The sequence below is a fragment of the Saccostrea echinata genome, unplaced genomic scaffold (genome assembly GCF_033153115.1).
Source record: "Saccostrea echinata isolate AGI-Se365-2 ecotype Australia unplaced genomic scaffold, CSIRO_AGI_Sech_v1 ptg000016l, whole genome shotgun sequence".
In the NCBI taxonomy this organism is placed as follows: domain Eukaryota; kingdom Metazoa; phylum Mollusca; class Bivalvia; order Ostreida; family Ostreidae; genus Saccostrea; species Saccostrea echinata.
This window is the reverse complement of record NW_026889765.1, coordinates 7,264,862-7,291,058: the sequence shown is the minus strand read 5'-3', so window position 1 is coordinate 7,291,058 and position 26,197 is coordinate 7,264,862. Positions and strand designations below refer to the sequence as shown.

Genomic DNA, 26,197 nt, shown 5'->3' with positions numbered 1-26,197 from the left:
TTAAAAGTTAATTTCCAATATTTTAATAAATTATAAACATTTCTTCAGTGATATATGATATAATAAATATAATCTTTGGTAAACCAATGCATTATTCCAAATATTGAATAAGATAAATATTTTAAGTCAAAAATACTGTCGGAACAAATCTTAAGGTGAACATTCAAGTTATAGTACGACTTACGAGCACGTCTCTGAAATAAATCTGAAATAATTCTAATATATCATTGATGGATTTTAAACAACTTGAAACATTTACACGTATGTTTTTTTTTTTTTTTTTTTTTTGTTTTAGTAAATTTATTTTTTTTTTCTATTACACTAATTCAACTTATTTTAATGTAAAATAAAATATATCATAATGACATTCAATTCTCTTAGAATGATAAATATACGTCATAAATTCCCTCTCCACAATGTCAGGAGTGTCAAAAAATCCCTCAAAAGAGAATTAAAATCTTCATTCTCTTTCAGAGGGTTACAACCACAAAAATGTATTTTTTTTTTAATAAATTCAAAATCACATCACATTTGATAACGTACAAAAAGCAACTGCTGAAACAAAGGTGCAGGAATCATGTTTGTCAATCAGCCGATTTTTTCCTGATAGGTTCAACATTACCACATGTTTGACATGGCTTCTGCAAGCACTCATTTCCTTTAACGACGAAAGGAAATTAAAATGTCTCACACGATTACAGAAGCCAAATGTATCAAGAATTCATCACAATGTTGTGTTCACCATATAAAAACATCTTATATACAATAACTGGTCAACATGAATCTTCTTCATGTTGTGTCACAGGATACAGTGTATAGATTTCTCATCAAAAAGAGGCCCTCATGATTCGGCAGGATGAAAGATTAGCGGCAAACAATTATTGTTTTGAATCCAAGTTTTTTTTCTTTATCTTTTACAATGAAACGGTTTCATGTAAGAAAAAGATTGATAAGATTTGAAACATCACGCCCATGGTTCATTTGCATAATCTCGTCCAAATTCCGTTTCCTCTGATGACGAAAGCAGTTTCTTTATCCACAATGCAGTGGGCAAAGCCTGACATCCAAGGTAGTCTTGTTTGAGTTCCTTGGCAGTGAAAGGAGGGTATACATTGCAGGGGGACCCAAATATTGTGGTACGAACTTCGCCTCTTTCCCCTTCCTTTACTTCCGGTGTGGAATGTTTGATAGCATTTTTGCTATGCTGCAAAGAAAAGAGTTCATTATGTTAAATGAATATGAAATTTTAGCAATATGATCGCTTGTTTTTGACTACGTTTTGTCGGACTCCATCATATATTCAAGTAGACTGACTATATTTACTTTTACAATCATGATTAATAAACAGATTTTGCGGGTTTGATTAATTAAGTTTATTAATATGAAAACAAAATAATACCTACTGCATTGATCTATCATAAAAATGCAGTTACAAATAAACAATTAAACGCCTTCATCTGCACGATGTACTTTTAATAGATCAAGATCCACCACCTTAAATCTATTTATCGTATAATGAGAGCTAGAAAATGTCATTACTTATGTCTGAAAACGAACTATTTTAAACAAAAAGTTATTGAAAAGTCTAGATGTTAATTATCTATGCATTAAACGCGCACAGTTAAATTCAAAACTAATGTTTGTTTTGACCCGAAGTAAGTAGGTGGGGGTAGCAATAATGTTTAGTCACAACAGGGGACCGCTTAACTTGTACATGAAATACCTCCCCTGGAAGGAATATTTTAGATATTTTATCTTTTGTGCTCTACATTCTCTTGTTTCAAGTGCATGTTTAAAGACTGAAGACATCAATATCGATTGATTTTGATTTAGGTTTAGTTTTTACCTAAAGACGTAAACAAACACAAACATTTTGCATGTCAGAATGACGTAATGTAATCAATATATAAGATGACAAAAGTAGACGTTAGTAAAATAAAAAAGAAAACGTTAGTAATATCATTAGTACATTTCAATTCCAAGGGGCAAGAAAATTGGGAAAACCATGGGCCACGCGTGATATCATAGGAGACATTAGTAATTTGAAGAATATGTACGAAGCATTTGCATCGTTCGTACCATTGTTTTTATACAATAAGATGCAAGTCTTATGCAATAAGGCAAACAAGAAATAAGGTTTTATACCATGATCTACATCAAGCATCATGTTTGTACAAGATTCGCAATGATTCAACTTAAAATGATTTCGCTTAAACCTCTGTCTGGACCTCTAAAATATTTACAGTATCAGGAATCATTTTCTATCCGTTCTCACTATTTTTGAATCACTTAGTGTACTATACTTTTTCACGTTTAATAAAACGAAATAGCAGTGATATAGATATACTCAAATGTATGCCTTCTGTGAAAACAACAGACGTTATCCACATACTCGTTTAACAAAATCATTTTCATTCTGAATTTCACTCTTTGCCAAAATTTCGCTTTCCGGACAAGAGAATAAGTACAAGTAATAAACTAAATGATTGAATTTCGTATATTGCAATTTAAACTGTCTTTCTCTCATCAATATTTAAACAACAAGTATACAAATCGAACACATTTAATCTTTCTGGATCAACAATTTTACAAGACCTCCTACGAATTGTGATCACTTGCGGTGCCCTATAACCTTTGTGTTCTTTCCATGTGTTCTTTTCAATCTTTCGTTATCAGATGAAACAATGAGCAGATGTAGATTTGAGAGCTCTTTGGTTTTTTGTTTAGAACTACAGCATCCGGATGTTTCCCATCTAATCAGAAAAACAAATCAATCTGGTAACGCATTTTTTGGATTTTACAAACCTGTGCATTTTTTGATATATCAAATGGTCAATAAACTTGATATTCATTAACCTTAGTTATCAAAATGACGACAGCGCTAATAATACTGAATGGTTGTTTTTTTTTCAGCAAAGTACATAAAAAGTGATATAAGAAAACGCATTAAAGTATAGACTTTTACTGATAAAAACAAATCATTTTACATGATTTATTTTGAAAGTAATATTCAAGAATTTAAAAATCCTAAATATTCCTTACATATGATTGAACTTTTTTTTTAATTTGTCACCTTTTAAATGCATGGATCGAACGAAACAAAAGGCTCTCGAGAAAATGATGGTTGCAGTCCAACCGGGCAGGCTTGAGTGAAACAGATTTGTAGTATGAATGGAATTCCACCACGTCAAAATATCTGTATAGATTATTATTGTAGCCACGAAAATGATCGTTATCAATGAAATACCAGAAAATCACGTTCCAAAGAGGGTCGGTAGGTTCTTCAACGATATGAAATATGTTTACCCATCAATCACGCGGTGCGTGCTAACTAGTAAAACGTCTGAGCTTTTCATCGGGTTTGATTAACTTTTTATTTGAAATAAAATATTTCGAGTCCTTTCAATAGCATTATTGCGCGCTCCTTAAATTTTTGTCGTTTAATTTGATTAAATTTTGTATAACCTGACAAAAAAATTTGATCGAATTCTATTTCAGCTTATTCTAATTTTACTTACGGTTGGCGTGAATGGGTATAATTATTTATTTTCTATTGAATAAAATTAGGATATGTACCTTCTTTGTACTTAACCTCAATACCAGAGAAGAAAATAATATATTTTTATATATGGAAATTTAACCTCGCTCTCTGTCTTGCTTCTACAGAAATCTCTTTATTGAATAGACTCAGCTGGTACTTTTGCGGTTTGTGCCTATCAGTGCCTGTGTCTTATACCTGTTACCCTTAATTTTCATTCTGCAGAAGTCTGCACGCAATGTTGATGGTTTGTATAAAGCTATTTTCGTCATTTTTACGTCAGTTTATATTTTTTTGTGCTATTCAGCTTTCAACAGACGTCCCATGCTTTTTGTTCGTGATAAGAATGTTTTATAATTACTTCAATTTTTTACGTATATATTTTTTTCTTAATATAGATTATGCTTTGTTGATTTCATAAGTATTTTGCAAAATGAAGTACAGGAAAGGTTTGATCAATTGAAATAATTATTGATTGCTAGAATAGTTGATGGTGTCTAAATTCATAATAAACACTAAAGTATAAAGAGATTATTTTAAAGCTTCAAATGTAAATGCGTAAAAGCTTCAATTACAAATAGTGACCGATAAAAAGATATGTTTGATAACCAGATTTTTTTTTTTTTTTTTTTTTTTTTTTTTTTTTTTTAATAGAAATTTGGGGACTATGTATTCATTCATAAAACACGACTTTTGTATAATAAGTAATGATTTTAATTTAATCAAGAATCTGGCATATAATTATTCTCATCCACACCTACACTGGTAAGAAAAATTTTGGTGATCAGTATGAGTATTGATTTCTGGTTCTTCCTTTACGTTTTTGTTTCCATTTTAGGCCATTTCTTTCCTTTCTCTAAAAGTTTTTCCTTTTGTTTTTACCTTTTTAAAGATTATAATTAGAATAATCAAAAAAAGTTATGAAAAAGGTTTAGAGGGTCACCTCAAAAAGATGAATTAAAAACGTTTACATACATGTACTTCTAGCGGAAGCATATAGCATATTCAGGACTCCCGCTCCCTATATATATTTATTAACAAGCATTCTTTACCTCGTGTATGTTCCATGTGCATTGATGCGTGTGATTGGATCTAGTCCACTGACGCGAATACTCATCATCATATGCATATTCATTATTTGCGCCACTGGCGAAAACGATGACGTTGCGATGACGTTTGGAGTTCTTGAATGCGTCAGCAATGTCTCCGGAAAAACTCTGGTCGACGATCAGATGGACATAATTAGCAGCACATAATGCAAGGTCTTCCCTCAGCTCCCTGATGGTATATTCTTCCGATTTGTCAGCCTGCAGATTAAAACATTTAAAAAAAAACCCATTATATTACAGTTTTAAAAAAAAATTAACCCCCCCCCCCCATATATTATCGATTGTAAATCAAAAAATGAGTACCAAATGCACGAAAAACGATTTCAAAAATTAATTTGATTTAAATAGTAAAGTAAATACTGTAAACGAAATTAAATTATCAAAGTCTTAAGACATGGACCGGCAGAATTGAACATGATCCTAATTAACCAGACACCTTCGATTCGATAGTAATCAAACACTTAACGACGTTGGATCCTGATATTTAAAGTCTTAAACTTTTTTTGTCAAGTATATTTTTAGCTTGTACACACATAGCTTAATTAAAAATCAAAACAAAAAATGGGGTTCAATATGCTTCTTTTTGCGCTACAGTACATTTAAAATGACCTTTTTGCACTGAATTTGTGTCTTAATCAAAAATAACATCTTCGACGTTTTCCCTCCAATATTTTTTATCCAAATAAATCATGGGACAAAGTATGCTATTATTCTTTCTTAAAAAATTTTCAAATTGCTTCGCATTATCAATTATTTGACCTTTCTGCACTCACAAAATGTCATTTTTCGGGCATTAAAAATTTAACAAGCAAGAAAAATATCTTAAAGTCTTAAACTTTTGCTGAATTTAAGTAGATTGATCAGAGTTATCTTATATATTCAGAAAAGAAAATCAAAAGTGGAGGTCTATGATGTTATTTTTTAGATATTACTAAAAAACTGTTAATTTTGTGATAAAATTGGCTCAATTTTTTCCTGGAGTTTCAGAATATATTTTCTATATTTGTCACAATATGATGAAAGAATTCACAAAAACTGATTTTATTAATATTTTAGAACCAGTATTAAACATTTCAATGCACAAGATAGCTCTGTGTGCAACCAGCATGGAAAAATAGGAATCTAAACTTAACAGTACTGTATATATTTCAAAAGGGAAAAAATGATCATTTTCTTCTAAAAAATCTTCCGCCACAAAATATAGTTCCTGGCTTAATCCTATTTGAATGGAATTTAATCGCGTTTTTTTTTTTCATTGGATATAGTATAATTTCCATTGTAGAATCCAGATTTAATGTTAGAACTTAAAAATAATGCAGAATTTTAGAAATAAAGCTCCAGACCAAAATCTGCTCAAAAGCTCAGGATCGAACGTCCTCAAGTTTACTCCATTAATCGATGTCTAAACATTGCTTTCTAGTATTGTTAACTTACAAATATTCAGTGAAAGCACCAAAGCAATATGTCTATTAAAATCATAAGATTGATTGATTGATTGTAATTTTTACGTCCATTGCAAGATTTCTTCGCTACTATAAGAAGTGTAGTTAAGATTGATGCAATTTTATCTTCAAATTAATAATATTTTCAAAGAAATTAGTATGTAACTCTTTTCTTTTGCGGAAGCCTGACTGACACCTTTGGTTCCGTATTTTTTTTTTTAAACTTCCGGTCGGATGGTTCCTGCAATGGAGCATTTTCGAGCTTCTCGATAAAAAAGCGGGATTTTGTAATAAGTGTGGTATAGGTTGATTGGAATCAATCAGTTAAAAAAACCCGTCTAGATATTACTATTATGGCTGTATGGTAAGAATTTAAGGGTTGTTTTTCAACATGCAGGTTCGGGTCATTTTTACGGAAGCTTATTTAGGACCTTTGCAAAAATATTTTTTTATTCAAAATAATGAATTATCAAATTTATAGAAACGAATTTAAATTGCTATAAAAAATTTTGAATTCGTTATAACAATAAAAAAAAAAAAAAAAATTAAAAAAAAAATTGTTTAATAGATTTGTTGAATTCGTGAAATAGAATTTCAAAATTTTTTTAAAGCGAATTAAATTTGATTAAATGAATTCTTAAATTTGTCAAAACAATTTTCTCGTTTAATCAAATTCTGACAAGTAGGGCCTATTGAAAAAATATTTATAAACTGGATATAACGAATTATCGAATTCGTGTAATTGTTTTTAATTCATTAAAACAAATTTAGGTAATTGTTCAAATTCGTTATAACAAATTTTTAAATTCATTTCTTGTTATTTGTTAAATCAGATTAAATTTGGTATAACTAATCTAAAAAACGATATAATGAATTAAAGTCGTTTTAAAAAATTTAACAATTGCTATATCGAATTCAAAAATATTTCTGATTGGTCCTGAATGGGCTTCCGTACATTTCTGATCCTGTATTGATTATTTTTTAAAAATGAAAATCTATGCTAAAATTTAGATTCATTTCACCTGAGAGGTAAGTCAAACAATTGTTAAAAACTGCATTATTCCATGGAGAATTTCATTAATTTTTGTGTCAGAGAATTATGTTAATTTATACATAGGTATACAAAGTAAAGGTGACTGCTCTTAGGTGTCAATTTTTATTCCAAATTCTAATCAGAAAAAAATCCAATATCATGACTATTTTCATTACTTCATTCATTGTTGAAATTCGTTGGAAGCATTTATCCCAGACCCCTATATTGACTTCATTAAACAATGCTAAACCTTTGCTGTCCATTTTGAATATAAACAAAAATCTTGAATACAATTAAACTTTAAAACTTCAAAGAGATATAGATATTGAATCATGAACCTTGTTATGATAGGTTTAATAATTTAATAAAATTCTTGGCGCCAAAAGGGTGGCATTTAAGGTCAATATAAGAAGATAGCGCAAAGATGATTGACTGGTAAAGTACGGATTTTATATTAGTAGAACACAGTGCTGATACATACGTTTATATTTTTATCTCTTAGTATCTTTTTTAATTATTTATGAATACTTCGTTGTAATAATTTACTTTTCATGTTTGAATATTCATATTTTTTCTAATAGTTATAATAATCTTGCAAACGATATTCCAACGCTTAGATCAAAACTGCAGAAATTAAGCAATTGCAGGAAACGTGATATTTTTTTTTTATAGTGATGACTTCTGAAATGTACTTCCAGTTTATTTCTAATTTATGACAGTAAAAGCTACAAATAAATTTCGATAAAAAAAAAAATCACTGGACGGTCTTTATATGATTTTTTAAAATTTAAAATGAAATATTCCCGATTCAATCCGTAATTTTAAATTGGGTAGATAGAGGGGAAAAGATCCCTCTGAAGAAATTTTAATGATTTAAATTTGCGGAATCTCATCCCAATATACTTATAGAAATAAATTGCATTAAAATTAACGCATATATTTAAAATTTAGACATCTAAGGGTAATCCTGTGTTATTCATTTCAACAAATAAAGTGAAGATGGTTTCTAAATGGTATCAACACCTGATATTTCAAATGCTTCAACAGGATCCAGGTATGTTGATAATATTGATCATGAAACAAAACTCTTCATTTATAAATAGTCTCAAGCTTTAGATGTATACCGCCGATAAAACCACGGGCACGTCATTTAAATATTAAGGAGAAGAAAAAAAACACTATATCAACTATTTTTTGAGGTTTTGCAGACCATAAATCTCCGCTTCAGCTAATATCACTCTAATAATCCGTTAAGACCTATCATTAGGGGGTTAAAAAGACCACCTCCGTGATGAACATGTATTATACCGTGAAATCTGTATTCTGTAAATTGTAGTAGAAAATAATTTTTTGGCTTTCGTGAGAAAAGACTTCCAAAGTTTCGCCATTTAATTGAGAGTTTTGGTATAGTTTTGTCGATGAATTGTATCAGGAATTTATCAACTGTTATCACGGCTTTTTGATTTTCATTAGTATCTTTGCAGGAAATCTCAAATAATGAATAGCCTTGCGTGAGATATTGTTATGCATTTTTCTTGCATCAAATTATGCGTGTGTTGTATATAACGTATCATTAATGCTATAGAAAATATTACAATCGATCATTTAAACTGTAAAAAAATTAAAAGAAAATCTATTGATACATTTTACAAACGGTTCCATTTTCTAATTTAACTGTTTGAATTCCAGATAATTTAAGAGTTCAGTCGATTATCCGAGTATCGTGTATAATCTTGAAATGATTGTTTTAATTCAAAGTAAAAAAAAAATATATTCACACTATTGATTCCATGCAGTTGTAATGTGCTGTTTCATGATTATGTGCACTGTACATTCATGTATTTATGAACGCCAGATATGACATCCAATTTCCTTAATACCCAACGTATGCATTCAGTTGGTCAGGAATATTTTTTTCCTTGCTAGATATTTTTCCTCTCCAAATATTGATAAAACATCAAACATTTTTTTGAGAATGACATAATGTAAGAATTATATGCTACTTTCGGCAATATTGAATTTTTTCGAGAGAAACTTCAAAGTATATTACAGTCCTCGGGGGACTACTAGTCGATAATTGTTGCATAATACATATTTCAAATGAAGATAACCTTTTCAATTTAAATCTGAAAGATCTTTAATTTTGAAGACATTGACGACTTTTCGATCTGTTTAAAGGCTTTACATTTCTTATTGATGTAATAGTGAGGTATAATATATACATACATGTATGCAGTGTCTGAAATACGAAGTCTTTAGAATCTTTTCATTTGAGTAAAACTACCTGTCCAATTATTAGAATATAAGAGTTCGTTATAAAAGGGATAAAAACAAAATTTATAAATAAACCTCTAAATAAAAGAATAATAAAATTAATAAACATTTATGATTTGAGTTACACATTTGATAAAGGTCGTAAAAACTGTTGAAAGAAAATCTTTCGCATCAATACATGTATACAGTGTAAAAGTCTAATGATTATTAGGAAACTATATAACCCTTTTTTTTTAAAAGAAAGAATAAAATTAATCTCATTGCACAAGTTTCTCAGAGACAAATGATGTCACTTACCAGAAGCAAATCAAGAGTCAAGACTAGTTTATTTTCTTTAAGTTATTAAAGGAGGAATTTCATTCTGGATCTTATAGAAAAGTTTATGAAAACAGAGTTTCAATTTTGCCGGTTCTTTAAGACATGTGTGAAATGAATTATGAAATAAATTGAATGTCTATCTTATACCCTTTTGTTTTTTTTTCTCTCCATATAGAACTATATAAAAGAATATGCGAATGACTGTGTCGCCTGGTCCAACACCATCACCCCCATCCCCCAAAAATAAATGAATTAAAAAATGAAAAGGCATTTATAAAAATAAATTGATATATAGGTGAAAACTGATTACTTACAAGTCCATTATTATCGACGTCCCAGAGTAGACTTGTGCCATCGTTCTTTGCTGGACTATTTAGATACACGACCAAAGAATTTACACAGTGTGGGACTCGACAGAGCTTCTGAAGGTGGTACCGGAAGGCATACTTCATGGCAGCCGGATGTACCTGGTGCGCATGCTCACCGGGAACTAAGGAAAGCATGAAATGGGTGATCATTTGGAGATGTAAAAAATTTTATGACAATTTTTTCAGCATAAAGGATAGTACAGTCAAGAAAGTTCATATAAAAATTGTTTAATGGGGGAAATACAAAAAGAAAGCAAACCTTTGCTCTAACTGACATATAAGTGTATATGTTTAAAGCAGGAACATAAATGAATATATTATATTAACCATTTATTGGCAAAAATTTCATTTCTGACCTTTGATTTAATGCTAGCGCAAAATAAGTTAGACAAAGGATCATGCATGGATCATGATGATCACTTGATTTATAAATACATCCACCTTCACAACTATAACTTTCTATATATTTTTTAATGTTTGGTCACTTTTGTATAAACAGAGAAAGTCGTTTTCTGACAAGAGTTGACTTCTTCTTTGGTATGGAATCGATCCATTTTTACGCAAACTTGGTTTCGTCTCGCGGGCAACACTGTCTAGAAAATGTTACACCAAATGTACTTTCTGGGCTCGAGTAATTTGAAAACATGTACAGTGCTTACTTTGTCTATTACGTATGAACCATATGGCCATGTCAAAATTTTTAGAGAAAAAGTTAAAAAAATGAAAATCTTTACTTGTAGTCATATAATGGGTTTTGGTTTGATAATTCAATGAATATAATGTGCTTGTTGGACAGTTTATCCATGTACTTATTACATGTAATATTATAGCATTTGTAGTTTATATATAATTGTATAAAAATGAATATATTTTCTGCACTGCATGACTTTAATAGACTTGCAAAAAATTGTAAATAAATTTAATTATTTTGTAATTGTATGTAAAGAAATAAGCATTTACTCAAACTCTGTTGTTTATTGCTACAAGTATAATTTCTATGAGAGAAAAACGTAACTGACACGTGCATTTTACCAAACTTTTACGTTTCGTCAATTTTCGACTAGATTCATCACATGGAACATGTTACGAGTGAAAAAGATATTTAGGGTTTGGTGGGAGATTAATAAAAGTCGATGTACTTATTATCGCTGTTGTATAACCGGGATATCTCCACAACATCAGCTCGAATTTCCTTTGCTTCTTTATCCTAGGTTCACCTAAATTCGCGGACACCTTTTGCACTAAAAACGCCCAGGTTAATTAGAAATGTACATGAATTCTGATTTTGACGCTTTAAAAGATAACGAAATACTATACGTCGTTGTGGAAATTATATCGCTGCACTTCGGTTATCTAAATTTAATTTGAACAAAGTACATTTTACGGTAATACAATGATTTTCTGTGCGATTCTTTGTGGTGTCTCTCTTGATATAATACAGATACAATGAAAACACAAATAATCTAGAACAAATTACATGTATGTGAGACCTTAAATTATAAGCAACCGTAACGTCATAATGGCCATTTCAAATAATCATTGATTAAAATATTTGTCAACGAAACGAATTTCTATTTGAAGGTGATTGTTTATTTTTGTTGTTTGTTTGTTTGTTTTTTGCTTGTTTTGTTTTGCTTGTCTATATGCAACTAATGATGACATAACCCTTTCTTTCTTTTATTTCTTCTCTTTCATTCATATATAATAGATTGTTTTAGTCTGAGATCTTTTATACAATATACTAAGTAAGGCAGTGACCTTTGAGAATATACCTTAAAGATAAATTACTTCCTGTTCTTAGCCAGCGTAAAAAACAAATGATAATTTCTTATAACCTTTGTGATGAAGACCTTGAACTAAATCCATCAGGGACCTATAAATAAGGAGTGAATTTAGAATTTGTGCTTGGATTGGGGTCATTATACATGTACACACTGAAGATGTAACTATCTAAAAGCTGTGAGAGGCCTTCATCGGTCAAACTCACGTTCGCAAAGTTTTTAAGGGGGCCACTTTGGATTTAAAAAAATGGGGCTCGATCTTCAGTTGATCTGAAATATATGATTATTCAACAATATGTAATATAAATATCAAACTAATCTAAAATCATTTAACGTTTACAAAATAATTCCAGCTGAGACTTTTCTAATGAAATAGTTGAAAGTAACATCCACAATGGTCTCAGTCTTTCTTTCTTAACAGAACAGAACTGATTTACTAATTTGACCTTGAGACTGCAAACACAAGATTTAGCGATATGAATGAAAATACAATAAACAGTCGGGCACTGCACCTCATATTTACTTTGCAAACTAAACAAATGTGCCTATTTGATAGTTCGTTTACAGAATGCACCTTACGTTTTACCGACAGAGTTTGTCTTCTGTTAATGTATTGACATGCCCTCCCCCTGGTGCTTGACCAACAAGATCTAGATCAAAGGATGTAACACTCTCAATCGACCTTGAGTGTGGTGTATTCGGGCAATAAAAGCGCTACACGCAATTAATTGACTTAATTAAATAATAATACAGAAGCATGATTCGTAGGAAGTAGATCTACATGTACCTGTATCGAGTAAAAGCAACCTTCATCAGTGCCTATTAGCAACTCGGTAGAGAATAATTACTTACATATACATGTACCAATCACCACCTTCCCCAAAATATTTTCAAAGGTAAAGATCCAATCAAAAGACTCGTGGTTCTCTTTTCTGGCCAATCGTAATGTTTTCTCAGTTAACACATATAGATCACCGTATATTGATTGATATATCAACTTTTTTACTTTATACATTAATTATTTTAAAAGATTTTGTATAGTACATGTTTATAAATAGATTACTAATACCCAACGCCATTAACCTACTTGAGCCTGTGAACGCTACTTTAGCAATGACATTTATATATACAAAGCATTTATATCCATAAACTTTAGTTCTTTATTTCACTCTGTTTAATAACTTTTTTGTGTAATAATTCAGGTCGTCATACAATTTTTTTCATAGTCAACAAAGGTCGTAGTATTGTGATTGCTTAAATTGTGCAACTTACTGTTAAAATTTGATGCTCCATTGGCGTAAAAGATCTTGATATTTCGCTTTTTGAAGCCATAGTTTCGTAGCATGACGTAGAACTCCGCTAAATTACTTTTGAATCGAACACTGCTAGTTTCACGATTCCAGCCCCCTGACAACATGACTGCCTGATCACATATTTCAAACACTCTGCAACTTGTATGCACAGTTTCATGTGTTGTGGAACATCTTTTTGTGTTGTCACGTATTGGATTACAAATTAAATCTTTTGTCTCATTTTCTGGTCTTAGTAGAGGGCAGTGTCCAAACCCCTTAATACCTTTCCAGCACTTTAGATAGTTGTATTTGCTGTTTTCTTTCTTTGCTTTAGAGGCCTTCCGAATGTGAACAACCGGAAGGAAGTTGATCTCACAGCGCCGCGCCCAGTGCTTCCGCTTACTATTTCTTTTGATGGCGTTCTTACATTTCTTTTTCAATGCAAATGTCAAGCAATCCCCTGTTGAATCTGCGCAATAAATCACACAATAATCAGATTATCGTCCAACAATATATCTTATATAGCAATAAATGTTTTCATGAGGAGTCAAGGTTAGGGTTTCAAAGTATGTATGAACAATGTAATACGAATCTACAAAACGAGCTCTTTTATAAATATTGCATATACTATTTTTATCGCATACATTATGGGGAATAAAAGTCATTTATGCTCGGATTATTGTCAGATTTCAAAAGTGAGAAGTGTCCAATCACCTATTACCTTGGCGTCGGTATGGTACACCGTCGCGAGTTTATGAGGATGGGTTTAGTTTTCGGTACGTCAGTAACCCTTGGGGATTTCAGAAAATTAAAACATAGTTTTGCTTATATTCATTTTGCTAAAAGAGATGAAGGTATTGTCAGTTTCTTAACTGGGGAAAGGTAATTTCCTAATTTCATGAGGAAACAGTATTCTGTTGGGTCACAGTAAAATATAGCATTTCATACATCTACACGGCGCCACTGCAACGTGGAATTTTACACTATTACAGTATTGAAAAATTTTACAATCCCTCCGTCTGATAAGAAAGATATAAAGAAGACTAGAGCAGAGCTCGTTGCAAAGCAACGAGTAGGTCTTCCGTTGGAGCTGCGAACAGGAAGAAGTGACCTTGAGTCAAGGTCATGCCACATTCTAAGGTTATAAGCAATCTTGTAAGGGGTATCAACTTGCAATGTCTCACCAGTAGAAAGACAGTTAAGGAATGTTGTTTCTCCGTTGATGACCTTGAACTCGTTCAAATGACCTTGCATCAAACCATGACACATTCTGGTTATAAGCAAACCCCATCTATGTGTTACCGACTCGACAAGTTAACACATGTTCTTTCAGACCATTCATCCAGTCAAAACATTCTTTCCTTAGTGACCCTAAATTTAATCAACATAGCCGTAGGAACCGAGGGAGGGGGGGGGCGTGCCCCCCAATAATTTTGCCGATATATAGATTACTATAGTAGACATAGGTACTATAGCTTGTGCCACCTCAATAGAAACGTCTGATAACCTTCTTTTTTTTTTTTTTGCTTGTCAAAGAATTTTTGGTAGTTGGTGACCTTTTTTTGCTTGTCAGGAAATTTATGGTAGTAGTGCCCCCTCAACTGTCAACTGAAAATGTATGGCTGTGCCCCCCCCCCCCAAAAAAAAACCCCTGAATTTGCTTCCTATGGGCCTGATCAAGGCAATGATACACTCTGTATGATATCAGCGATACCCTTTTGTGTGTTTCGCAGTTGACAAGTTCACAGTTTGCATTTATTGCATGATAGTGAGGGAGACATGAAGATTTCTTCGCCCATAAAAAATCATATTCCCCGAGGGCAACTTGAAGATTTCTTCGCCCATGAAAAATCATACTCCCCGAAGGCAACGCCCGAGAGAAATATGATTTTTCATTTGCGAAGAAATCTTTATGTCTCCCTCACTATTATGCAATAAATTGTTTATAATACCGAATTAACCAAAATGCAGGAATTACAAAGGAGATCCAATGAATAAAGCAAACATGCATTTGATGAGAACGATATGAAAGAGATGTAAGTTACAGGTACACCAATAGCCTCGTTTCATTAAAAAAAAAATCCTACGTGACAAGTTTGTGTGATCACACCAGTAACATTCAAACACCATTACATTTTTACACATTTAAATCGACACAATCAATCAACGATAATATGCTGACGGTGCGACCGTTGGGCGAGTGCATTGTTCACTTAATTTTAAGATCCGCCTCTTCAAACAGCACGAGACATTTGGAACGTCTAGACTGTGACGTCTCATGACGTATGTTAGCTGTATTTCCATAAACGAATTTTGAAAAGTGCAAACATTTTAATAAAGAACGTTTAATCTAATATCTGTATGCAATTCCATTAATTAAGGTGATTTTTTGGGGTGAATTTTAAGTTGTTGTTACCGCGCGAACGAAGTTAGCAGCGTCGCTATAAACAATCTAACTCCTCACTCGTTTAATTGTGACGTCACAATCGTGAAACACGACGTTTTGTTGCAGGGCAAACATGATGGACACGTGACTTTCTCGGCCAATCAAATTCTATTTTACTAGTGATTTTTCACTTGTAAGCTAGTTTTCACAGAGGTATAATAAACGTTTTTTTTAGACCATACATCGAAATAAATTATCATAATTTCTATAGTCGTAATTTATTAGGTTCAACTCACTGCTTTAAAGGATCATTGTAAATGTTTTATGCCCAATTTGGATACTGAACAACATGTGATTTTTGAAACACTGATGCCCCCATATGGCATCTTATGGCAAAAGTTAAAAGTTTCTCAAATGCAAGTCAAACTCCATGGTCAAGATCAAAAGATAAAAAAAAAATGTTATTACCCAAATAAAGGTCTTGAACAAAGAATATACTGTGAAATATATACTTGTATGAAAGCCACAGCAGCAACAGTTTAAAAGTTATGGCCAAGGGTTAATTTCTTTAAAAGGTCAAACTCCAAGGTCAAGGGAACATAATTGTTTGTACTTGAGGGAAGGTCTTAATTGTTACAAGGAATACACATGTGGTATTAAAAAAGCCTTAGCACCAACTGTTCAAAAGTTAAAACCAAGGTTAAAGTTTTTCAAAAGTAGGACATAATCAAAGGTCAAGGTAAAATGGTCAAAATTAAAGGTATACAATGACAGGCCTTGTCACAAGAAAATTACCTATGTAATATAAAAGCCCTAGTACTAGTCATTCAAAAGTTATTGTCAAGGCTAAAGTTGTTTAAAAGTTGGTCAAACTCCAAGGTCAAGGTCAAATGGTCAAACATATTTATACCCAAGGAGGAGACTTATCACAAGGGATACAGATGTGAAGTATAAAAGCCATAGCACCAACTGTTCAAAAGTTTTGGCCAAGGTTATAGTTTGGTAAAATTTTGCGAAAGAGGATCAAACTCCAAGTTCAAGGTCAAGAGGTCAAATATGTTGGTACCTGAAGGAAGTCCTTGTTACTAGGAATACACATAAGAAATATGAAAGCAGTAGTTCCAACCAATCAAATTTTATGGGCATAGTTAAAGTTTTTGCGCACAAAGAGGCTAACACAGTCTAACAGACAAATAGACAGGTGGACAGGACAAAAACTGTATGCCCCCCGGATCTTCGATTACAGTAGCATAATAAAATGTCGGCGTCTTTGGGTTTTCGCATTGGCCTTAAATCTGAAAATCCAACGGATTACAAGGTGCATTACGATACGCTTTCACATCATGTTCTATAACCCAGAGCATATTGTCTGCAAAGTTAAATATTTAATTCAGTATTTAATTAGCTATGCATAATTACCTATGTTGTTTTAAAAAGGAAATATAAAAAAAAATATTTGTTTTATATTTTTCGATGTAGAGATATACAGAAAATGTTTTCCAATTTTAAGTCCTATCGCAATACACATTTAAAAAAAAGTGTGTGTTGGAGGGGGGGGGGGTCATTACATTTTTGCTGGGATTCGCCTATGTATGATCGTAGAGAAACAAAGAGTGGGGAGGGTGCAAGCAGCAACTAAATCAAAATTTACATATTAAAACTACAACAAAAGACTATTTTCAGAAGGTCTGCCCCCCCCCCCCCCCCCCCCCCCGTACAATCCGTACAACGGACCTGTGAGAAAAATACTGATCCTACATTCAGAGTCCCAGGGCACCAGGAAAGAGTGGCAAAAAGAGAATATCGGTTTATTTCAGTCTATAAGTCGAATCAAAATATCTTTTCCTCAAGAGTCTTCTTTCTTTGAGTTCTTCCCAGTGATCGTGGGGGGGGGGGGGGGATCCTGTCCACAAGTACCTGTGGAAATTTCTTGATACATAAACAGAATTTAAAAGCATGTATTAGACATCTTTTGAAGGGGAGAGGGCACGGCCGTAATTAAAAGTTATATAGAGACTAGGAAGGAATGAACTTTCATTAAATTTTGGTTAAGAACTATTACCTAAACTCTTCACTTTAATTCACATTTTCAATTACAGATTCTTGTTTTTAAAAAGCTATACATGTACATTTATATGTATCTATTAGATGCATAAATTATGTTATTAATCATTTTATCTTAAAGGAAAAGTAAAAATCTCAATCAAACTTGTTCCGCATATTATGCTCTCTGATTCATTACTCAACAGATGCTTCATATACATGTAAGAAGGGAAGATTGCAGGTGTGATAAATTCACAGCATGCAGCTCCAGCCTTAATTCCAACTTTGTTCCAAAATATTATTATTCAACGCGAAAAATTAGAATTAGCCGATAGAATTTTGAATCACTTCGGAAATGCTGCCGTAACACCAGACTGAGTTCACAATATCGAGAGATTTTGATTGACAGGTGTAGCGCCGTTGTGCATGGATTTCGTGTAACTATACATGTACTGCAGATTGTGGTTGAAAATAATAAACAAACAGATCTAAAGAAAAGATATTGTATACTGTACATGTATTTGTTAAGAACCAGTTCATTCATGAAACGAATTTAGTCGTATTATGTGGGCCCATGTTAGATTTGGCAGGTTGATTTACTAGTAGAAATTCAATGGACCACCGTCATTTAGGGTATTCCGAATCACCCCGCACATCGCGACTCTCGGTAATTTACCTTACCGCTGTACCTCGCACGACACATGCACAGGTGTGACAACCAAACAGTCATTATTAGTAAGGTCTATACTTATTGCATACAACAAATAAAGAGGTAAACATAATGCGTTAACTAAAAGAATTAATTATTTTAATTCATTAACTTCCTATCCTTTTCGAAGAAAATGCCCGTCTAGAAACGTATTTCTCATCGATGTCGTGGCGTTGTTGGTGGATGAAACATGGCATATAAGGTATCGATAGAACGGCAATTTTATAAGCTTTTGTGAGTATTATTTGTTTTTTATAACACCTCAAAAATATACTAGTTATGGCCGCATTTGTAGCCCCCTACAGTTTCGAACCACGTGTGTACATGCCCCTAGCCAAATAAATTGCACACGCTACATGTATACTTGTTATATGTCAGATTATTATTTTTTTTATAACATTGTTTTTCTTAAATGCAAGGGGTATGAAAGTAATGATTTGACAAAGCAAGAGCTATAATAAGACTATCCCGGGTCCCGGTATACACTTGATCAGTGTTGATCAATGTTCATATGTACGAGTACACGTATGCAAATAATTCGATAGCTTTTGAAGATTTCAACATACATTTTTGTAACACGCATATTTGTAATAACCACTTTATATACAAAACAAAATTTCATTCTCTTATATGGTAATATGGACGTCGTAATAGATCTGACTGAATGCTTGACATGCCTGTTTCAAAAACGTTTCCTAAGTTATCTTAAGATATGCCTAAGTTATAACTTTAGAAGTTCCTAAGATTTATCACAGCTGTATCGCGAAACAATCTTATCTAAAAAAAAATTTATAAGTCATTTCTTAAGTTTTGCCTTTAAGGACTAATAAAATAACATTCCCGCTATATACAACTCTCAGTATGGTATATATTTTTAGATTCAAAAAGGAAGGGTGCGAGGATTAGGGATTGCCCCCACTTTTAAAGGATTTGGACACAAGTATGCTTAACTTTGCGAAGTGTTTTGCTAGATCTAAGCATTCACAGACACACCCTTTCAAGCCATCTTCCCTTCCGAGCACACGATATTTGTATTTTAATTTTTAAACATTGTTCTAGGCGTTATACATTTACTTTATTTTGTTCTTATAAGGTATCTACATGTAAATAAAATTTTAAAATGAATGCTTCGTAGCGAACACATGCGAGTTTATATTTTTCAAACAATCTTTGCCAATTACTACACTGCATGTACACGCTAGTTGTTTGTGCGGTGTAGAGCAACAATGTATTTCAACATCGAGGTGCCCGCGGCTCTCTGTGGCCACATGTATGTAAACGAGGACTGGACTACAACACTTAAAGACACAAAGCGGCAGAGACGGATGAAACTGTTTGCTATATTACAAAGACTTGAATTATAGTACATGTATATTTGAAGGAATTTTTATTTATGTTAATGTTTATTTAATTCTATAAATAATAAATGGACATTCACAAGAGTGGTGGTAAAAATAATATGTGCGTAGAATGCGTAGTAATTACAATTATTTACCGAAGCCCCCATTCAATTACAATTGCAGATGAATTAAAATACAACAACACGGGATAGAGCAATACTTTTTTTAAATGTATTGTTGCGTGAACAGACAAAAACAGCGATTAAAATTCAAAATGATTTTTATGCACCAGTGTTTGGAATTAAGATTATAAAAGATCGGTAAAGTAATCTTACTGATTCGATATAATTAAAAACATAACTTTCCATTAATTAATAGATCTTTGTACAAAATGGACATTATACGCGATCACAAATACTAGCTTTGTTTATGGCCACAGGTGGCTAGTACACTGGTGACCTCGATCAACAGCGTGGGATTCGCGCGTTGGGTTACATAACTAAACATCGAGCTGAACATGGAGACCTAATATGCATACAGCTAATGATCGTGAATTATTCAATGCATACAGTTTAAAATCGCTTACAAAGTTTGTTGTAATAATAAACGTAGAAAGATAGATTTAATATTCTCCGTTTTTGAACACTATTAATCTAATTTAAAAAAGAAGAAAAGAAAGACTAGTTGTAATAAATAATTTAATAGTGAACCATAAACCACGTTTTAAACCTTATTAAAAAGAAAATTAACATTAAATACCGCAGGGTATATTATTGATAGCAAGTCTGTTTAAGTTATACACATGAAGAGGTCTGATTTCCTTGCCGAATGAAAAACGTTACCTGTTTACCTGGCCTGCTTTCTAATACGTATTACGCAATACCCATGGTATACTCGAACAAAACAACATTTTCATTAGATCAAAAAGGTGTAAAAGAACAATTTTGTTCCCAAGATCCAGATCGAAATGTTTACCGTTTTTGAGTTATAAAGCAAAAACTTTTAAGGGCCCAAGATCCCTAATCATAGGGGCCAGCCCCTTTTAAATAGTATAATATGAAAGCCCTTGCAATTATGCACAACTTTTGTTCTACATGTCTTAACAAAATATTTCTAGTTTTCAAGATATAAAGGAAAATATGTCAAATTTTTTGCTGTTTTCCGCGTTCTAACTTTTGACCCCTCTCTAGCGCCATTTTTAATGCAAAAATCAAAAAACAAAAACCGATGTGCACAACTTCAATGCTTCCTCTTTTCAATTTCAAAGGGTTTTGTGCTCCAATTATAACCATTTCTGAGCCTTTGTCTGGAAATGGGAGGCATGCGAAATTCAATCAAAGGGGAATAACTCGTGAACAGAAGGTAATTTCTGAATTGTATTACGGTATTCTGACAGTGTTTTGTAAAGTCTAAAAGCTCTGAAAATTTGAACAAAATCTGTTTAAAAATGAGGAAGATATGAAGCGTCAAAGTTGGCGTCTAGGAAAAAAAAAAAAAAGAATAATCTTAATCATCACAATCAGTAGAAGGTCTTCCGTTGGAAACGGAAGACCTTAATAAACGGAATTCTTCTTTTCTTACTCGATAAGTAATCCAAGATTAGACCAGTATGACACAATCTATCACATTAGGCAATTTTAACGTAATGTAAGTCCAACGATCATTAATCGATATGCTTTAAAACCAATTGCTGTATATAAAAAGACATTTAATCTCTTTCATCTGTCGTTTTTACCTTGTTAATTCAAAAGTTCAAAACTGTGTTTAAAAGTAAAGGTTTTTAACTGAACAACTTAGCGGCGGCAAAAAAGGGCTTCCGATAATCCTCTATCGCGCTGTTTGAATCAGCGGGACCCTTTGATGTATTTGATCGAGGACAAATTGAGGTTTAGCAAAGTTTCATTACGGAACTAAATTATTCTTATTTAAATAATCAGGTAATTAACAAAGTTGATCCAATGGCCTTTGATGAGTAGGTTTATCCAATTTACCAGTTGATCTTCGTTGTAAAGCTAAGCCGTGAAGTTAATTCTTTACTCTTTGATAATTCTTTGACGGCCAAAGATAGGATTATCCATACCGCTATGAACTTTTCATCGGGGAAAAAAAATCTGTCAGAGGCAATATAAATCCAATAACTGAAACATATTAATTGAACTGTGTTTTGGTATGCCTTGATGTATTTAAAAACAAATTCATAATTATAACAAGACTTCACAAAGGCAAAGATCAATGAATCAGATACCGAAGGCATTTGATCTAAGCTTAAAGCATCTTGACCCCTTGTTACGAAATGTTTTATTTGCTTAATTGTCATTATATACAGTTGTGGGTGTAGATTTTTAGGTGGAATAGTTTAAAAGATTTAAATATCTTTTGTGATAATCACCTGTATCATTTATTATCTGCTTTTTTAAACTTGACATTTGGGCGAGGCCCTTGTCCCTGTACAATGATGAAGCATGACAAAGCCAATATGCATGTCCGTTTAAGAAAGCCCTTATATCAGAAGAGGGATATACAGGGCAGTCCCAATTCCTTTTTTCAATAATTAATACAGTAGAGTTTCATTCACCGGGACGCCAATAATCCGACTCTTCAACTTCCGGAACAATTTATATCTCTACATACCAAATATGTTTCAATAAACCGGAAGCTTCATAATCCGAAAATTTCCTTGGGAAAACAAGCGTCCGGAATAGGCTCGATTGTATATTGTTTATTGGACTAAGGCCCTTTATTAATCAAATTTCACTGAAATATATATTTTTTTCATAAGACACTGTACATTTAAGGAAAGATTCAGATATATACAGGCAGACAGACAGTGAAGAACTCCTGTACTTGTTCATCGAAAGCCAAGGGATATATTTTTTTAATTTTCAAAGCCGTGGTAAGATTTTCTCTAACAGATTAAAAAAAAAAGAATGTCACACTCTCCTGAATAATACTGTCCTTTTTTTTTTTTTACTACATTCAACAAACAAGATTTTGACATGGACTATTTTTTTCTTGCACAGAGCAGAAATATATATATTATACATGTATATATCAAATATATATTTACGCATATACTGCTAGATAAAAAAATGCACAAGCATAGTTTTCGTTTTTGATATGCTGCAACTCGTTTGTATCATTGCTGTTGCATATTGAATCATTTAACACAGTCTTCAGAAGTCTACAATACATGTCATACATAATCAAATTCTCCATCCATCTACACCACGATAGGAATGCAGTTGTTTGTCTTCACGCAAGCCATACCGCGAAGTTTTTCCTAATCAGAATGAAAGTTCATTACTTCAACACGTGGTTGGCCCTTGTTCACATCGATTAAACTTAAAGAAAAAAGGGAATTCTTTATGAATTGACTCTTCGAACAAGGTGATTATGAATAATAAACACGCCGAGCAGCTATGCAAATCTTGCATTGACCTTAGGAAATGTGCTTAACTTTACAATGATAACTTTCATTGAATCAGTGTCGTAAGGCCAAGGCGTAAATTTTGGATGGAAGAAAAGAGGCTCAGTTTTATCGAAATAGTCTAACGTACTTCTCTTTTATGCTGTAGTGGGTCGTGGTACAAACCAAGTGCAATATAATCATTATCATCACAATTAAAGAGGCTAAAGCTTTTTTACAATGTAATTGTGCACGGAAGGATTGCACATATTGCACTTTCCATTTTAAACCATAAATTCCACATTTGCATGAAGAATTCATGTACATGTTAATAAATATAAAAGATTTTTTTTCTTCAAAAAATCATATAATACTGAAAAGAATTTTGAAATAATAAATAAATTTTAAAATTCAAAAAAAGTAAATATAACAATAATAATAATTTTAAAATCCAAGCGAAAGTAACCCCCCCCCCCCCCCATAAATTATTATGCTTCAATCCATGTTTTGTTTGGAATAAGATTTATCTAAAATATGTATAAAGCTAGAAAAATGCACGATTTAAGAAAGTGCAGTACACATAGAATGTTTTGAAATTGCACGATTTAAGAAAGTGCAGTACACATAGAATGTTTTGAAATTGCTGCTACTTCTTTACTAAAAATATCTATAATTCATGCCTCGCTCCCCTCTAAATCGGCTTAGCAGGTCAGTATAGCGGTCTTATTTACTCTTGATGCTGAGATAGATGTACAAAATACACCCCTCCCAGAAAGATTGTTTCCTTATCTCCCTTTCATGGATAACACAGTTATTTATCAGATAAATCTTGACCACTTGTGATTTGTTCTTTGTACAATACCTACAGCGAAGTAATTATCGTCCGCCGTCTTACGATCGTTATTTTAAAAGAAAGCCGTTTTAGAGAGAGAGAGAGAGAGAGAGAGAGAGAGAGAGAGAGAGAGAGATGGCTATTTCCCCATTTCTCAAAACATTCCATATTACTGTGAGTCAGTTTCTACTTAAATTTGAGATTTGTTTTAGTTTTAAGTCTTAAATATAGCTATTTGAAATTCATCTGAGATTGTCAAAAAATATATATGAAAAAAAATATTGCGTGATCGAATTCTCGTACCTATTCAACTAATAAACATTCTATTTAAAGTATGAACATTTCTGAGATCAAAAGAAGCGAAAGTGAACTAAAATCAAACATAATTATTATAATAATAATGAGCAGCACATCATTTTATCATTTTTCGTTGAACTTTATATTTGTTTCATTAAACGCTTTAATATTTCTACATTTTTCAAAGATGAAACCTTATGATTTATGCAGTTCTTTAACCTACGGACATAGTCAAGATATCAAATGCGATATTAAATGATAAAATGTCAAATTTAGGAGATTGATTTATTGATGTTGAAAGGGTAAAAAGATCAACAGAAAAGTTGAAAAATCTTTGATATCAAGAAATCTTACTTGATTTCTTTTATTTTCTTCGCTTTAATGAATCAGTTTAAATTGTTTTCCTTGAGGGACTTATTGGTGTTCTTTTATTAAGTGGCGCCAAACGATTTAAAATTGAATTAATAGCCCGTTGACGAAAACAACACAAATATATATATTTAGTCATTGAAAAGTTATGAGAAGGTTTGCCCTTTCCCTTTAATCAACTTGGACATGAAAAATACACTTTGATTTTTAATTTCTTAATTTCTGTAAATTGAATTTCCCACACATTTCAAACGAAAATTTCAATAATACATTTAACCACTTAACAAGTTATTAATGTTCCATGTACAAAAAGCAGAACAAGAGGAAAAAAGTGAATGGAAATATAATTATGACATTATTGTTCGAAAAAGAAAGTTTAATAAGGAAAACTTAAATGACAGTCAAAATTATAAACAGAAGATGCAATTTTCTACCACCTCAAAGTTGAATGTAGTTGACAACTGATACACTTAAGAGTTTCATATACTTACCAATATAGATCCCTTTTTTATGTGCACACTTGAATCTACTTCGGATGTCTACCACAAATACTATCACTAAATGACCAAAGTTTGCGAGGGGATACGGATCGAATACTAGCACCCCCTCGTGCGTATTTCTTCGTGTCAATTTCTCATCGGGCAATAAAACATCATACTCTCCTCTAGGCGAAAATGGGGCTACATGCACTATATAGGAACTCTTAGGCACGAGCAATAGACGCTGACATTCCCTTGAAGAAGTAAAAAATATATCACTACAGTTTAATTTTTTCAAATGTGCGAAAGCGGCTTCGGCCCATAGGGTCTCTCGGGACGTTTCCGTTCCCACCCATTTCCCATCATCTAAGTTAAGACGTTCGGAACTATTATCTGTGATGTACGGTACTAATCCAGCAACATAAAGAATTTTCAAAAACGCGATTGACGATGAAAATAAAATCGTCTTTCTAATCGAAGGCATTTTATCAATGTTTACAAAGTAAACTTTAAAAGACAGATCCTTTCCTTTTTCACATTGCACTTTATTATACAAAGTTTACAAGGTTCAAGCAAATAGCAAGTTCGAGTTCTTTCATATCTTCGCCAAGGAAATAAGATATTTTAACAATGTCCTAATGGTGAAATTCGAGTTTCAATACACATTGTGAAAAACCGAAATCCTTTTTCCTGAAGTGACGGTATGACGAACACATTCAAATTTCGATGGAGAAATTTCAGAACTACAGTTTCAAAGTCTCATGAAAAGTCCCCTGTAGTAATAACACCTTTTGAGGTACATCGTTTACGAAGCGTTGCTCATTGATAAAGTATACGTAAAACTGGGGCCTTTAATCACTGTAAATATACTACCAGGGTGTTTTAAATCAAATTCACATTGCTCCACTCAGATTGCTCAGAGTTCTAATCTTAACGAATGCGACCTTCTTCGACCTTTTCGGACAATCTCTGTAACCAATGAAAGCGAATTATATCTCAGAGATCACTCCTGATTGGCTAAGATTTTGCTCTCTCTGATCTTCGGATGCCCTCTGAATGGGTCGATGACAGACTTTGCTCTTTGATTTTTTTCATGAAGAAATAAAGTCCTTTAAATACAAGGAGTGTGATTTATGTACGATCTGTGTTTATATATATCAGTGTGCGTTCAGATTAAAGAG

General features: G+C 32.4%; 1 protein-coding gene across 1 annotated transcript; it reads right to left on the bottom strand.

The window, feature by feature from the left end:
* Positions 1–26,188, bottom strand: LOC133188384 (uncharacterized). Its single transcript, XM_061323779.1, has 5 exons — positions 25,029–26,188; positions 13,136–13,624; positions 10,029–10,204; positions 4,591–4,845; positions 1–1,204 (listed from the first exon to the last, which is right to left on the bottom strand). Exons 1-5 carry the CDS (start codon positions 25,498–25,500, stop codon positions 965–967), a joined length of 1,632 nt encoding a protein of 543 aa, XP_061179763.1. The 5' UTR covers positions 25,501–26,188; the 3' UTR covers positions 1–964.
* Between the last annotated feature and the right edge of the window lie 9 nt (positions 26,189–26,197).